At 47.4% G+C, this 17,959-nt stretch overlaps 1 protein-coding gene across 1 annotated transcript in view; it reads left to right on the top strand.

Annotated features, from left to right (window-relative positions):
* LOC143983802 (uncharacterized) overlaps positions 1-17,959 on the top strand; it is a 35,500-nt gene that overhangs the window by 14,714 nt on the left and 2,827 nt on the right. Inside the window, exon 2 of the mRNA XM_077483902.1 lies at positions 17,440-17,694. Coding sequence (XP_077340028.1) covers positions 17,440-17,694 — 255 coding nt within the window. The remainder of the gene's footprint in view (positions 1-17,439; positions 17,695-17,959) is intronic.

The raw sequence follows: 17,959 nt of genomic DNA, 5'->3' as shown, positions 1-17,959 counted from the left end.
TACAGCGCTGACAGCAGCTCCGTGACATACAGCGCTGACAGCAGCTCCGTGACATACAGCGCTGACAGCAGCTCCGTGACATACAGCGCTGACAGCAGCTCCGTGACATACAGCGCTGACAGCAGCTCCGTGACATACAGCGCTGACAGCAGCACCGTGACATACAGCGCTGACAGCAGCTCCGTGACATACAGCGCTGACAGCAGCTCCGTGACATACAGCGCTGACAGCAGCTCCGTGACATACAGCGCTGACAGCAGCTCCGTGACATACAGCGCTGACAGCAGCTCCGTGACATACAGCGCTGACAGCAGCTCCGTGACATACAGCGCTGACAGCAGCTCCGTGACATACAGCGCTGACAGCAGCTCCGTGACATACAGCGCTGACAGCAGCTCCGTGACATACAGCGCTGACAGCAGCTCCGTGACATACAGCGCTGACAGCAGCTCCGTGACATACAGCGCTGACAGCAGCTCCGTGACATACAGCGCTGACAGCAGCTCCGTGACATACAGCGCTGACAGCAGCTCCGTGACATACAGCGCTGACAGCAGCACCGTGACATACAGCGCTGACAGCAGCTCCGTGACATACAGCGCTGACAGCAGCTCCGTGACATACAGCGCTGACAGCAGCTCCGTGACATACAGCGCTGACAGCAGCTCCGTGACATACAGCGCTGACAGCAGCTCCGTGACATACAGCGCTGACAGCAGCTCCGTGACATACAGCGCTGACAGCAGCTCCGTGACATACAGCGCTGACAGCAGCTCCGTGACATACAGCGCTGACAGCAGCTCCGTGACATACAGCGCTGACAGCAGCTCCGTGACATACAGCGCTGACAGCAGCTCCGTGACATACAGCGCTGACAGCAGCTCCGTGACATACAGCGCTGACAGCAGCTCCGTGACATACAGCGCTGACAGCAGCTCCGTGACATACAGCGCTGACAGCAGCACCGTAAGCAGCCCCAGGAGGAAGTCAGCACAGCACAGGGATGGTGTGATCCCCTCATAATAAGAACCCCCAGGAGGAAGTCAGCACAGCACAGGGATGGTGGGAGCCCCTCATAATAAGAACACCCAGGAGGAAGTCAGCACAGCACAGGGATGGTGGGAACCCCTCATAATAAGCAGCCCCAGTAGAAATATGACACCGCTCAACCTCTTCAAAGAGGAGGGTAGGGGCATATAGTACGGTGTGCTTTTTTGGGTCAGGGAAGTGAGCCAAATGAATTAAGAAGGTCTGTGTGCTTGATTCCAAAAATTGTTTATAGACATATACATGGTCTACTGATCACATGTGTTGAATTCCTCCGAGATCCATGCCTCATTCATTTTTAGAAATGTGAGGTAGTTAACACTGTGGTGAGCTAGGCGAGTACGCTTATCGGTCACAATCCCCCCTGCTGCGCTGAACGTCCTTTCGGACAGGACACTGGATGAGGGGCAAGCCAACAGTTCGATTGCAAATTGGGCAAGCTCTGGCCAGAGGTCAAGCCTGCCCACCCAGTAGTCTAGGGGTTCATCACTCCTCAGAGCGTCCACATCGGCCGTTAACCCAATGTAGTCGGACACCTGACGGTCTAGGCGTTCCCTGATGCTGGATCCGGATGACACCTGTCGATGGGTCGGCTGAAAGAATGACCTCATATCCGAAGTCACCAACACATCTTCAAACCGGCCTCTTCTTGCAGGCGCTGTTGGATTGGTACCCGCAAATCCTTCTCTGGGAGTGGGAATTGCTCCTCTGCCAGCGCACGCAAAAGCAGAATGCAGCATTTCTCGAAGCAAGGCCTGGAAGTGCTGCATTCTGACAGCCCTCTGCGACGGCGGTAACATTTCCGCCATTTTGTGTTTGTACCGGGGGTCTAAGTACGTTGCCACCCAGTACTGGTCCTTGACCCTCATGCTTTTTATACGGGGGTCCCTATTAAAACACTGGAGCATGAAGGCCCCCATTTGCACTAAAGTGGAAGCGGTGTGGTGGCCTGGCTCCTGCTCATCATCCAGGATAATGTCGTCCTCTTCATTCTCCTCTCCCCATCCTCGCACAACAGGGATCCCAGAAAGGTTTAAAGCATGCTCTTCTTGCTCCTGCTCATCCGCCCCGGCACCATCCTCCTCTGACTCCTCATCAGACTCCTGTTGTTGACTTGTCTCAGATAGAGTAGCCCCCCCTGGGAATTCATCCAGCATTGCGACTTCCTCATCTTCCCGCTCCTGCTCCTCCACAGCCTGATCAATGACACGACGCAATGCACGCTCCAGAAAGAAGGCATAAGGTACCATGTCACTGATGGCGCCATGGCTGCGACTGACCAGTTTGGTGATCTCCTCAAATGGCCGCAGAAGTCTGCATGTGTCGCGCATGAGCAGCCACTGGCGCGGTGAAAAAAAACCCAGCTCCCCAGAACCGTTTCTTTCGCAGAGTTCATACAGGTAGACGTTAACTGCACGTTTCTGCTGGAGCAGCCTATCAAGCATATAGAAGGTTGAGTTCCATCGCGTCGGGCAATCGCAAATAAGACGTCTGACCGGCAGATGGTGTCGCCGCTGAATGTCAGCAAGGCGAGCCATGGCCGTGTAAGATCTTCTGAAATGGGCCGAGATTTTCCTTGCCTGCCGCAAGATGTCCTGGACCCCAGGGTATTTGACAAGGAATCGCTGCACGACCAAGTTTAAGACGTGTGCCATGCACGGCACGTGCGTGATTTTGCCCTGTTTCAATGCGCTAAGCAGATTGGCACCGTTGTCACACACCACTTTACCAACTGTCAAATTGAGCGGTGTTAGCCACTCATCTGCCTGTGAACGCAAAGCTGAAAGGAGTGCCGGGCCAGTGTGGCTCTTTGCTTCCAGGCACAACAGACGCAGCACGGCATGGCAACGTCTCACCTGGCATGTGGAATAGGTTCTGGGGAGCTTGGGCGGTGCAGTGGAAGAGACGCTAGCAGCGGAAAAGGAGGAGGCAGCTGAGGAGGAGAGGGAGGAGGATGGAGTAGGAGGAGGAGAAGAAGAGTCAGGCCTGCATGCAATCCGTGGCGGTAAAACCAAATCTACACGGGTGCCACGGGTTACATGCTTGACGGCCGTCAGAAGGTTCACCCAGTGGGCAGTAAAACTGATATACCTTCCCTGCCCGTGTTTGCTAGACCACGTGTCTGTGGTCAGATGTATCTTGGCACCGACACTGTGTGCCAGAGATACATTCACTTGCCGCTGAACATGGCCATATAGCTCTGGGATGCCCTTCTCTGAGAAATACTTCCTTCCTGGGACCTTCCATTGTGGTGTTCCAATGGCCACAAATTTGCGAAAGGCCTCCGAGTCCACCAGTTTATATGGCAGTAGTTGGCGGGCTATGAGTTCTGACAAGCCAGCCGCCAACCGTTGGGCAAGAGGGTTATCCGGCGTCATCATTTTTTTACGCTCAAACATTAGGCCCACGGAAGCCTGCCTTTTTGCAGAAAAATGTGAGCTTGGCGTGATGGAAGGTGGAGTGGAGGACAATTGTGAGGAGAGAGGAGAAGGAGAAGTAGAAGACGAGGCTGGACGGTGAGAGCCTGCAGTGTGGCTTTGTGTGTTCCGTTGCTCCCACTGGGCTCGGTGATGGCTGCTCATGTGCCTTCTTAAGGCGGTCGTCCCTAGGTGAGTATTGGGCTTACCGCGACTAACGCGTTGACTGCAAAGATTGCAGATGGCAACGCTATTGTCAGCAGCGGACACGTTAAAAAAAGCCCACACTGCGGAGCCATGTGCCGGTGTCCTGGGAGCGCCAGATGTGACCGTACATGGTCGATGACTCGCTCCTGATACATTTGCAGTCTGCTTTGTCCCTGCTGTGCAATGTAAGTCATTGCTGCTTCTCCTCCCTATCTGCTGGTCCATATCTCCCTCTGAACTCCCCTCCTCTTCCTCTCTTGTGGGCACCCACGTGACATCACTAGACACGTCATCATCAACGTCACCTTCCCCACCGCTATAAGTAGAGTAGGCAGCAACACCGGGGACCAACCTCCTCCTTGGGCTGATCTGGGTACTGGCGTCAGACTGCTGAGTAGCGCTTGTTGCTACCTCCTCTTCCTGATCCAATACCAAGAGTGGCTGCGCATCAGAAATGTCCTCTTGATATGGATCGGAAAATAATTCCAGTGACTCAAGCGGAAGGTATGTGGTGGTGGTGGTGGTGGTCGTGTTGTTGGTGGTAGTGTCTTTGGGGGTGCACATAGCAGAGAGTGAAGAAGAGGGTGCAGATCGAGAGGATGAGGAGGGTGCAGAAGAGTAAGGCTGAGCGAGCCACTCAACCAAGTCTGGTGCATCCTTTAAAGTAATTGAACGCACCTTCTGCAACTTCCCACTTTGGCTCAAGCCTGTTGCTCCTGCCCTACCCCTACCACCCCTGCGGAAGGGCCTGCCTCTTCCTCTGCATGTCATTTTTTAAATGACCCTGTGACAAAACTCTTAGTCCCTATACCGCTGAAGGACTGCTGCAGTATAGGTGAGCGGTCAGCAGTGGTGCACGTCAACCCTATCTATTGTGGACCTATAGCGGTCCTTACAGAACAGCAGACTGTACCGCACTCAAGCCTATGTACCGTAGCACCCTATACCAAGTTACCAGTCCTTATAAGAACTTTTGTGGACCAAGCAGGTTGTGTATTAGTGTTTAGCAGACTGTACGTCAGTCCCTATACCGCTGAAGGACTGCTGCAGTATAGGGCAGCGGTCAGCAGTGGTGCACGTCAACCCTATCTATTGTGGACCGATAGCGGTCCTTACAGAACAGCAGACTGTACCGCACTCAAGCCTATGTACCGTAGCACCCTATACCAAGTTACCAGTCCTTATAAGAACTTTTGTGGACCAAGCAGGTTGTGTATTAGTGTTTAGCAGACTGTACGTCAGTCCCTATACCGCTGAAGGACTGCTGCAGTATAGGGCAGCGGTCAGCAGTGGTGCACGTCAACCCTATCTATTGTGGACCGATAGCGGTCCTTACAGAACAGCAGACTGTACCGCACTCAAGCCTATGTACCGTAGCACCCTATACCAAGTTACCAGTCCTTATAAGAACTTTTGTGGAACAAGCAGGTTGTGTGTTAGTGATTAGCAGACTGTACGTCAGTCCCTATACCAATGAAGGACTGCTGCAGTATAGGGCAGCGGTCAGCAGTAGTGCACGGCAACCCTATGTATTGTGGACCGATAGCGGTCCTTACAGAACAGCAGACTGTACCGCACTCAAGCCTATGTACCGTAGCACCCTATACCAAGTTACCAGTCCTTATAAGAACTTTTGTGGACCAAGCAGGTTGTGTATTAGTGTTTAGCAGACTGTACGTCAGTCCCTATACCGCTGAAGGACTGCTGCAGTATAGGGCAGCGGTCAGCAGTGGTGCACGTCAACCCTATGTATTGTGGACCGATAGCGGTCCTTACAGAACAGCAGACTGTAACGCACTCAGGCCTATGTACCGTAGCACCCTATACCAAGTTACCAGTCCTTATAAGAACTTTTGTGGACCAAGCAGGTTGTGTGTTAGTGATTAGCAGACTGTACGTCAGTCCCTATACCAATGAAGGACTGCTGCAGTATAGGGCAGCGGTCAGCAGTAGTGCACGGCAACCCTATGTATTGTGGACCGATAGCGGTCCTTACAGAACAGCAGACTGTAACGCACTCAGGCCTATGTACCGTAGCACCCTATACCAAGTTACCAGTCCTTATAAAAACTTTTGTGGACCAAGCAGGTTGTGTGTTAGTGTTTAGCAGACTGTGCGTCAGTCCCTATACCGCTGAAGGACTGCTGCAGTATAGGGCAGCGGTCAGCAGTGGTGCACGTCAACCCTATCTATTGTGGACCGATAGCGGTCCTTACAGAACAGCAGACTGTACCGCACTCAAGCCTATGTACCGTAGCACCCTATACCAAGTTACCAGTCCTTATAAGAACTTTTGTGGACCAAGCAGGTTGTGTATTAGTGTTTAGCAGACTGTACGTCAGTCCCTATACCGCTGAAGGACTGCTGCAGTATAGGGCAGCGGTCAGCAGTGGTGCACGTCAACCCTATGTATTGTGGACCGATAGCGGTCCTTACAGAACAGCAGACTGTAACGCACTCAGGCCTATGTACCGTAGCACCCTATACCAAGTTACCAGTCCTTATAAGAACTTTTGTGGACCAAGCAGGTTGTGTGTTAGTGATTAGCAGACTGTACGTCAGTCCCTATACCAATGAAGGACTGCTGCAGTATAGGGCAGCGGTCAGCAGTAGTGCACGGCAACCCTATGTATTGTGGACCGATAGCGGTCCTTACAGAACAGCAGACTGTACTGCACTCAGGCCTATGTACCGTAGCACCCTATACCAAGTTACCAGTCCTTATAAAAACTTTTGTGGACCAAGCAGGTTGTGTGTTAGTGTTTAGCAGACTGTGCGTCAGTCCCTATACCGCTGAAGGACTGCTGCAGTATAGGGCAGCGGTCAGCAGTAGTGCACGGCAACCCTATGTATTGTGGACCGATAGCGGTCCTTACAGAACAGCAGACTGTAACGCACTCAGGCCTATGTACCGTAGCACCCTATACCAAGTTACCAGTCCTTATAAGAACTTTTGTGGACCAAGCAGGTTGTGTGTTAGTGATTAGCAGACTGTACGTCAGTCCCTATACCAATGAAGGACTGCTGCAGTATAGGGCAGCGGTCAGCAGTAGTGCACGGCAACCCTATGTATTGTGGACCGATAGCGGTCCTTACAGAACAGCAGACTGTACCGCACCCAAGCCTATGTACCGTAGCACCCTAGACAGACCAAGTTACCAGTCCTGATAAAGAGCTTTGTGGAACAAGTGAGTTGTGAATGATTAGCAGACTGCAGCAGAAGGGCAGCAGTCAAGTATAATATTCTTTCTATATTTGGAAGAAAGAATATTATACGTGTACAAGCCTATTACCGTACCACTGATACCAGTCCTGAAAAGAACCTTTGTGGAACTAATAGTAACAGCAAGTCTTTAAAATTATCCTCACTGCCTGACACACTGCTTCCTGCCTGTCCCTATACAAATTGGCAAAAAAGAGTAGGCTGGAACGATTAGCTGGAACAGCTCTTTTGTGGACCTGATAGTAACAGCTAATGATGATGATGATGATGATGATGAAGAAAGACTAATCTGGCTGAGCTGTCCCTAAAATAGCAGCATACAGCGCTCTGTCCCTTTATCTAAACTGACAAAAGAAACTCAGGCTGCTGACCTAACACCTATACCAGTCCTGAAAAGAACTTTTGTGTACCAAATAGCTAGCGTTTTCTCTGTCCCTACTCCACACAGGATCCTTTCCCTACAGTGACAGAAGAAAGAATGTAAAATGGCCACCGGATCGGGTGTATTTATAGGTTAGGGGGAATGTCCAAGTGTCCATGAGCTGTCATGTCTCAATTGGTTGTCCTGTAACACATGATAAACGTGTCACGAAAGGTTAAAGTTCTTGTATACATTAAACACGTAAGTCCGCCGGGGCGAACGACGGAAAAAGGCGTTCGAACCCGCGGACGGCGAAAGTCGGAAATTCGCCGCGAAACGACCGCCGGGCGAACCGTTCGGCCATCACTACTGCTGAAGTAAATATATGTTCTAGAGGCCATACGATCTATAAGAAAAGAAAAACGTCTTAATACAAGGAGAACCCATTCTTATTCAGTATAAAATATTATTCAACTGTCATTTAAACTAAACGGTCTAGACTATCCTGAATTCAATTAAACATTTATCATGAACAATAGGCTTCTCAGAAGGGGGGGGGGGGGCTATCATATATATCTTGGATCAGTGATCCTACAGGGACATAGACAAGAGAGCACAGAATACAGGATTTGCAAGAATGACAGGGGTATAGTGCAGTACTGGGGTTCGGGGTTCACATGAAGTCAGGTACACAAGATACAGTTGATGTGTACAAGGATTCTAAGGCAGGAAGGGTACCTAATGGTACTATCTGGTAGACATGTGCAGAGTAAAATATTTCGTTTCGGAATTTCGTTTTCGTCTGAAAACTTAATTTATTTAGTTACTCCCGAAATTCGTTTTTATTTATTTTGTTTTTCGTTCAAAAATTGCATTCGTCCGAAAATCCACATGAATTACGGTCGAATCTGTCTTGGAAGGCTTATGGTGTCTGTCGAATGTATAAAGAAGATTAGACGGAGCTAACTATATAGCATACTTTAGAACTCTATTAAAGTCTATGGGACTCCAACGTTCAAAATCTAAAGTGCTAATTTTAAAGGCTAATTTGCAAGTTACTGTCCTAAAAAGTGTTTGGGGACCCGGGTCCTGCCCCAGGGGACATGTATCAATGCAAAAAAAAGTTTTAAAAACGGCCGTTTTTTCGGGAGCAGTGATTTTAATAATGATTAAAGTGAAACAATAAAAGTGTAATATTCCTTTAAATTTCGTAGGGGGGGGTTGTCTATAGTATGCCTGTGAAGGGGCGCATGTTTCCCGTGCTTAGAATTGTCCCTGCACAAAGTGTCATTTATGCAGGAAAAAAAGTCCTTTAAAATCACTCGCAGCTATAATGAATTGTCGGCTCCCGTAATACAGAGAACACTCATTGAAAGTCATTGATAAATAAATAAATACATTTAAAATTCAATTACCAGGCCCTTCAGGTCTGGTATGGATATTAAGGAGAACCCTGCCTCAAATTTAAGAAAAAATTTGACGTGGGGTTCCCCCTAAATATCCATAACCAGACCCTTCAGGTCTGGTATGGATATTAAGGGGAACCCCGCGTCAAATAAAAAAAAAAATTGACGTGGGGTTCCCCCTAAAAATCCATAGCAGACCCTTTATCCGAGCATGCAACCTGGCAGGCCGCAGGAAAAGAGGGGGGGACGAGAGAGCGGCCCCCCTCCCTCCTGAACCGTACCAGGCCACATGCCCTCAACATTGGGAGGATGCTTTGGGGGTCCGTGACCCCTCAAAGCACCTTGTCCCCATGTTGATGAGGACAAGGGCCTCATCCCCACAACCCTGGCCGGTGGTTGTGGAGGTCTGCGGGCGGGGGGCTTATCAGAATCTGGAAGCCCCCTTTAACAAGGGGACCCCCAGATCCCGCCCCCCCCCTGTTTGAAATGGTAAGGGGGTACAAAAGTACCCCTACCATTTCACAAAGAAAGTGTAAAAAATGTTTAAATAAAACAAACACACTTTTTAAAAATTCCTTTATTAAAAATAAAAAAAAGATTCCAGCGGCGGTAATCCACTCTTGCTATCCAGCGACGGACGGTCATCTCTCCAGCGATGTCTAATGTCATCCAGCGCAGCGCAGCATCCTTCTTCTGTCTCCTCCACGGAGACACTGCAGGCATTCCGGCGGATGACGTTTCTTATATACGGAGGGCGGGGCCACCCGCCACCTGACCCCGCCCCCCTCTGACGCAAGGTGAAACCCGGGGTTCCCCGTGACGTATGGGTGACCCCGCCCCCCTCTGATTAACGGAAACCTGCCTGTGTTACATCAGAGGGGTGCGGGTCACCCCTACGTCACAGGGAACCCCGGGTTTCCCCTTGCGTCAGAGGGGGGCGGGGTCAGGTGACGGGTGGCCCCGCCCTCCGTATATAAGAAACGTCATCCGCCGGAATCCTTGCAGTGTCTCCTCCACGGAGACAGAAGGACGGAGGATTCGCTGCGCTGGATGACATGAGACATCGCTGGAGAGATGATCGTCCGTCGCTGGATAGCAAGAGTGGATTACCGCCGCTGGAATCTTTTTTTTATTTTTTTATTTTTAATAAAGGAATTTTTCAAAAGTGTGTTTGTTTTATTTAACCATTTTTTACACTTTCTTTGTGAAATGGTAGGGGTACTTTTGTACCCCCTTACCATTTCAAACAGGGGGGGGGCGGGATCTGGGGGTCCCCTTGTTAAAGGGGGCTTCCAGATTCTGATAAGCCCCCCGCCCGCAGACCTCCACAACCACCGGCCAGGGTTGTGGGGATGAGGCCCTTGTCCTCATCAACATGGGGACAAGGTGCTTTGAGGGGTCACGGACCCCCAAAGCATCCTCCCAATGTTGAGGGCATGTGGCCTGGTACGGTTCAGGAGGGAGGGGGGGCCGCTCTCTCGTCCCCCCCTCTTTTCCTGCGGCCTGCCAGGTTGCGTGCTCGGATAAAGGGTCTGCTATGGATTTTTAGGGGGAACCCCACGTCAAATTTTTTTTAAATTTGATGCGGGGTTCCCCTTAATATCCATACCAGACCTGAAGGGTCTGGTTATGGATATTTAGGGGGAACCCCACGTCAAATTTTTTCTTAAATTTGAGGCAGGGTTCCCCTTAATATCCATACCAGACCTGAAGGGCCTGGTAATTGAATTTGGGGGACCCCCACGCTTTTTTTTTTATTTATTTATTTATTTTTTTATCAATGACTTTCAATGAGTGTTCTCTGTATTACGGGAGCCGACAATTCATAATAGCTGCGAGTGATTTTAAAGGACTTTTTTTCCTGCATAAATGACACTTTGTGCAGGGACAGTTCTAAGCACGGGAAACATGCGCCCCTTCACAGGCATACTATAGACAACCCCCCCCCCCTACGAAATTTAAAGGAATATTACACTTTTATTGTTTCACTTTAATCATTATTAAAATAACTGCTCCCGAAAAAACGGCCGTTTTTAAAACTTTTTTTTGCATTGATACATGTCCCCTGGGGCAGGACCCGGGTCCCCAAACACTTTTTAGGACAGTAACTTGCAGAATCTTTTCTCTCTGTCAAATCTTTTTTCTCTGTCGAATATTTTCTCTATATAATCTTGGACTAATAGAGGTAAGGTTAAGCACATTCGACCACAGGTTCTATAGACACAGATTGTTGTCAGAGTCATGTCGAATCTCCTATTCTATATCGAACTGTTGTAACAATGAAAACGAAAATAAAGCATTTATTTATGTCGGATCTTTCGTTTTTCGGATTTTGTGCTTTCGTTATCGTTTGTCAAAACGAAAACGAAAATAGCTGAAATTCGGACGAAAATGCATTCGGACGAAAACGAATGCACATGTCTACTATCTGGGGAGAATGCAGCATGTCCGCACTTGCAACAATGGTGAGGGTCCTTGAAAGGGCAGAGGCGCAGAGTCTAAGGAACTGCCTTGTCTTCTCCAGAGCTCTTAATGGTAGAGATGGGTTGTGCTGCAAACAGTTCCCCGGTTGCGGCCCTCTTACTCACCCAGGCAGGCAGATACCTAGAGCTAACGCCCAATGGACAAATGAGAATCCCTTGCAGAGGTGCTGGGATCACTAAACAGTAGGGAGTAAAATTCACGCTGACAGGTTTGTGCCTGGACACACAGACATTGGGGACAGATACACAAAGACACATAAGATGGCTAGAAATTAGTAGCCATGCAAACAGCCACACAGGAATCTATAAGTGAAGATGCATGGTGTCGCCGAACAGGAAACTAGCTTAAAATAGACTTGGAGACACAAAGGCAGACTTGCTTGGGACATTATTATTCAAAACCTAAGGCAATCTGCTTCAGCTTGAAAAGGCAGTACTGGCTGGGCAAGTAGCTAATTCAATTAACAGGAGGTCTAATCTCAACCGCAGACCTTATAAGTTAAAGCATTGGAACTAAATGGCAATAGTAATACATCACACACATAGGTTGGACCAGGGGCGGATCCAGAGTCTAGTTTCGGGAGGGGCACTGCCAGAAAATATTTTTTTTTTGCAGGCAATTTATCGGGAAAATGGCTGGCGTTGTCGCTTCAATCATCACGGCGCTATGGTTGATATGGTGTCAGGATGATTGAAGTGCATTATTTATATTATTACATTGTTATATAAAATTAAATGGTTCAACTCACCATAATCCAGAATCAGTGGGAGCCCTGATGGTGTCACTTGCCACCGTCGCATGCCACCAGATGCGGCTTGTCACTTGCGACGTCGCCTGCCGCACCTTTCAGATTGTCACTTGCCACGTCACCTGCCACACCTTGCGGATTGTCACTTGCCACACCTTGCGGATTGTCACTTGCCATGTCCCCTGCCAAACCTTGCGGATTGTCACTTGTCACGTCACTTGCCACACTGTGGATTGTCACTTGCCAGGTCACCTTTCGCACTGGGGAGGCAGTGAATGCCTGAAAACTGCCTCAGTGGTGCAAATTGGCACACATTTGCACTTGAATGGTGCTTCCCCCCCTTCTATATAGCAGCTCAGTGACAGAGTTCAGTCACAGCCCCCATTTTTCTGCCACCAAGCCCTGACAGCACGCCCACTCTCCTCTTTCCTTCAGACATGCACTCCTTCCAGCGTGCAAACTCCATCCAAAGCCCTTCGCGCCACCACCCCTCCCCTCACACACTGCTCAGAGGGCGGAGGGGACCCGCTGCATGGTGGACGGGGACGGAAGGGGACGACGTGATGCCTCGTCATCACGTCGGCTCCGTGACTGACTCCAAGACGTCACTCGTTGCTAGACGCCAGGCGGCCCAAGCGCTAGCAACGAGTGCAGGGTTGCCATGCCAGCGTCCCAGCTCCACCCACCTCCAGGCTCCTCCTGGTCCCAGCGCCGCATAATTGATCTCTAGAGTCTTTCTCTGTTCCGCTGATCGGATGATGAGAGAGAGACTCGGGCAGCGCTGCAGCCTGCAAATGACTGTTACAATCATGTCGGTGTGATATTTTCGGGGGGGGGCAATTGACCCGTTGCCCCCCCCTGGATCCGCCCCTGGGTTGGACTTGATGGACTTGTGCCTTCTTTTTTTTTTTTTTCTCAACCTCACCTACTATGTAATACCAGCATACCTATACCTCTTATACCTGCTGATCTTTGGGGATAGAGGAGACAGATCTGTAGAAAAGCTGAAGATCTGTGACATGTCTAATTTCACATCTTAATAATACCCAAGTAATCTTAACACAATGTAGCACTGACATACATGTAGTAATACATTCATTACTTTTTTTTTTTTTTTTTCATCATAGGTGTTTGAACTAGAACAGCAATTGTTCAATTCAATCTTAATAAAACTTTTCATCATAAAATAATATACAAAAACTATATAAGGCTCAGTTCCCACTATTGTGACTTAAAGTTGCAGCGACTTTGAAAAGGTTCTTGCACTACCTTGATGCAACTCTGATCTAGAGACACAAAGTCATACTCAGACTCTGACTCACGTGACTTTGGGGGTCACTATAGTGGAAACGTAGTCTAAGACAAGAGATACTTCATTATCTAGCGCAGGGGTGTCAAACTAATTTTCATCATGGGTTGCATCAGCATTATGGTTGTCCTCGAAAGGGCCGACCGTAGCTGCAAGATTAGATGTCCAGCCCATTCCCCTCCCCTTACATTAGATGTCAAGAGCCACCCCACCATCAGAAGTCAAGTCCCCTATGCTCCCTAACATCACAGTGCACCCCCGTTCCTTATGCTGCTACTGGGAAGAAGCTGGATGCATTGCTTGAAAAGCAGAAAGTAGGGGCCTGGAGGAGGACCAGAGGAGGGCTGGAGCTCTCCTGCAGCTGCAGGAGAGGTGTGAGGGCCACATGAAATGGCCTGGAGGGCCGGATTCGGGCCCATGGGCCTTGTGTTTGATACCTGTGATCTGGGACATTGAAACTCGTTAAATTTCAAAACGCATATACGTCATAACACAACAAAAAAGATTTAGCACTTCATACTGTAAATAGGAACAAGAAACTGGGCAGTATAGACTCAGATGGCTGCACCAATATTTAGCTAACCCATAAATGTTTACATATGAAAATGGAAACACTTTAGAACAATACTTCCATTGGGGAATTGTCTTTGAAGGCTGTGGTCTCCTTCTGTTCTGAAGACCTTAAATAAATCAACTCAGGGCATAGAACTAATCTTGAGGAATAAGCATCAAAATTTTAGTAACAAAACACATTATATTTTCCTCCTAAAAATGAACCAAACATTAGAGATATTTAACATTTTCTTTCTTAGATATTTTACCAGTGCACTTTTTCTAATACACCAAAAATTGTTTGACATCAAACTAAATGTTACCACATGGATTTTATGTATGGTATACCATTACTATAAAAAAAAAAAAAAAAAAATTATTCATCATGGTTAAAAATGAGCAGCTCAAAAAACTATTTTTTTTTATAAGTTCCACTTTGTCGACAGTTATACATCACCATACTCAGCATATTGGAAAACTTCCTCAAAAACGGTTTCTTCTATGGAAACAAAGATTACAGTTAATACACGCAAACATGTAAATATACATTATTAGGAATTATTTTACTTCTCTCTTTTTTTCTTTCTTTTTTGTACAGTTCACTCAGCTCACTCAATTTGCGTGACAATACAGCTGTTCACTCACACACACACACACACACGCAAGCCATGTAATTTAACCTGTGTCAAAGTTTGCTCCTTTAAACTATAAAACACCATTCCTTATTTTTAAACTTTAATCATCAGTAAAAGGCTTTCTTTACATCACTAATCTTTTAACATTTCACTTTAATTATTTTTATCAATTTTATTAAGTGTATTGAGTGTGGCTCCAATGACCACATAATTAGCCACCCAGCAAGTATTTAAATTAACGATTTTTAGCTCACAGTTTTTAGATAACCCTTTTTTTTTGAATAAGCAAATATATATAATATAATATTTTTCGTTTTCTTTTTCATATTAAATTTACCACAGTGCAAAATGACTACACAGTGCACATGATTTTACAATTTTAGGTCAATATTTACCCAAATTATATAGATCAAATTGTTCACGATTCTAAGTCAGAAATAAAAAAAATTTTAGTCTTGCTTCTAAATGTTGCAGTGACCAACATGCCACTGACTTGTTACCTGGAATTGCCCTTGTGGCAATGTCCCATCACTTTAAAACATACATCACAATCATAAAAACATATCATCATGCCACCCATATTGATGTGCTAAAGTTTGCACGGACAACCGTATGACATTGACAGTGCAGGGTAGGTTCAAACTCCTGGACACAAGCACTCCGTGTGTGGGCAAGTCCGTTCATTTGAAAAGTCCAGCAGACTAGCACACGGGCGAGCGCATGGCGGACAATTTTGAGTCAAGACTTCTTTCTAAGTCCGCCGGAGTTTTGGGAAGAAAAAGTCAGCCGGAGCCCACAAACAGGCGAATTGTCCGGCGGACTCTGGTCTGCTCGGCTAAGTCCGCTGTATAGTCCGATCGTGTGTACGCAGAATAACTCCTTCCATGTTGCCCTTCTGAAGCCTTTAGTTCTCCATAAGTTCTCTCGTCCTCTCTCTACCACAGCGCCGGTCTCTGAGGATAATCAGGAGTACAAGGTTAGCCAAATTTTGGATTCCCGACTCTGTAGAGGCACTCTCCAGTACCTCGTGCATTGGAAAGGGTTTGGTCCTGAGGAGAGGTTGTGGGTCACGTCTTCCGAGGTCTTTGCACCTCGTCTGTTGAGGAAGTTTCATTTGAAGTTCCCCTCTAAACCTGGTCCCAGGCGGGGAAGAGGGAGGCCTTGTGAGGGGGGGGTACTGTCATAGTTATGCAATAAGAGTTTGTCTGTCAGCCTACCTGTCTCCAGTGTTCATCTCTAGAGACCAGCCAACTCTCACCTGACTGCTTTTATAATCCCTCCTCTGGCATGACTCCACCCTAGCTCCTATCAGAGAACTCTATTTTAACCTGTGCACTGCAGGCCAACCCTGCTGATCAAACTTTGTGTGCTTGGCTCCCTGTTTCTTGCCTGCCGTGTGCTCTACAATTGTTTCTGTTACCGACCTTGGCGTGTTCTCTACTATTCTTGTCTGCTCGTGAACCTGACCTTTTGGCGTGTCCCCGACTATCCCTATTTGCCTGTGACCCTGAAACTTTGGCGTGAACTCTGTTGTCCTTGTCTGCTTGTGGCCCTAACCTTGGCTTATTCCCTTACTATCCCTATCCTCCTGTTACCTACTGTGGGTGTGAGCTGGGGGACCCTGGGGCTCACGACCTGGAGCCAGTTGCAGCCCAGTCCATCCTCACCACTAGAGGCTCTGATGAACACCTGCTGGCTCTTAGACTCCGCGCCCTATGGAATCTTACACTCTAACCCCCAGTGGGATCCGTCTTGGTGTTCCAGCGGCCCTGCCTTCCTTACCACCTTGACTCCCATTTGCAGCAGCCAGCCGTAGGGTCCACTACCCTGCGGTGCACTCCTGATCTCAACAGTGTGCATCTGTCACCTAGCCTCAAGGTGACCTGACACTCCCTTTCCTGACCTGCCAGGCTGCATTCTTGGATAAGGGTCTGGAATGGGTTTTGGGGGGACCCCATGCCATTTTTTTTTTTTTGCCGTGGGGTTCCTGCAAAATCCATATCAGCTTTTTGCTCAGATTTTTTATATTGCCAGCAATACTTTTTTTTTTTTTATTCAGCTGTCAGTGGGAACCCCACAGAATATATATTGGCCTAAATTGAAGAAATTTTGATTTTTTACATTTTTTATTTGGTATGTTTTATAGCAAAAAGTAAAAAATATTGTTTTTTTTTTTGTTTTTTTTAAAGAATTGTCTGTCTTTTTTTGTTGATAGCGAAATAATAAAAACCGCTGCGGTGGCTGCGGTGATCAAACACCACCACAAGAAAGCTCTATTTGTGGGGAAAAAAGGACAAAAATGTTATTTGGGTACAGGGTGTCACGGCCGTGCAATCGTCAGTTAAAGTAACGCAGTCCCGTATCACAAAAAAAGCCCTGCTTAAGAAGGGTATAATGTCTATGGAGTTAATACCACAGTATATGCAGAGGTTCCTTAGCATGGTGGGGGCACTGTGGCTTACGCATATATATGTGAATGTGTGTAAAACCTTCTGTTTTTAACATACGCTGTTAGACCGGGCCAATTTGGTTGTTTTGCAGACTAGTTGGTAGGTGTGCTGGGAAATCTTTTGTCTGTGATGTGCATTGCCCTTCCATGTGCACCTTGCTGCAAAGGCTAGTTATAGATTGGGGTGGTTTCTAATTTTTTGTACACCAGCACAATAATGTCCAACACAATAATAACCCCCAGCAGCAATAATAGGCCCAGCTGGTGGCACCACTGCATTAAATGGTTTGTGTTAATCTCTCGTCTATCCTGCATATGATGTACAAAACATTTTCCTCCTTCCTTCCTAACAAACGACCACTGTCCCCAGCAGTAATATGCCTCTCTAGCAGCAATAATAAAGCCCACTGTTTCCAACAATAGTAGACCCCCACATCAAAAATAGACCCACTCTGTCCCCAGTAATAATGGACCCCCGGTATTGGCATTTAGTAGTTTTGCCCAAACACCCACTGGTGGCACCACTGCATTAAATGGTTTGTGTTAATCTCTCGTCTATCCTGCATATGATGTACAAAACATTTTCCTCCTTCCTTCTCAGATATCAGGATTAACATGATACAGAACTTCTACTACTCCAGTGATCGAATAATGACCCTCTGGGGCTCCTTGGAGATGGAAGACATTGAGATACTGGCAGGCTACAATGATTCACGGCTTATTGTATTCAAGCAGAGCTGGTCAAAGGGGAACCTGAGTAACAAAGACTGGATGTTCTTTAATATGTTTCTGGGCAGTTTTTTATATTATTTCCAAGTACATATAGGTGAAATAAGTGAGGACCTTGAAATTAAAGGTAAGAGATTTGCGTAAATGGTAAAATATAGTTTCTTTTTAGAGGAAACATGCAAGTACGTTACAAATATGAGAACGTTTTTCCTGCTGAAGGATATGTATGGCTGTCCACCCAGTACTGAGATTTATAGTGCAAAGGCAGGATGGTGACCTCACTTTCCTTTATTTCAGTTACATAATACAGCTTGGTCACCTCTGTGCCTCTAACCTGTGAATGCTTCAGGTAGTAAATTGATGGTGCTGGAACCTTACTTTGATGGTTATTG

The sequence above is a fragment of the Lithobates pipiens genome, unplaced genomic scaffold, assembly GCF_037356315.1.
Source record: "Lithobates pipiens isolate NorthernLeopardFrog02 unplaced genomic scaffold, aLitPip1_a1.2 Scaffold_1, whole genome shotgun sequence".
Lineage (NCBI taxonomy): Eukaryota > Metazoa > Chordata > Amphibia > Anura > Ranidae > Lithobates > Lithobates pipiens.
The sequence above is the reverse complement of the archived record's forward strand: the minus strand, read 5'-3'. Positions and strand labels throughout refer to the sequence as shown.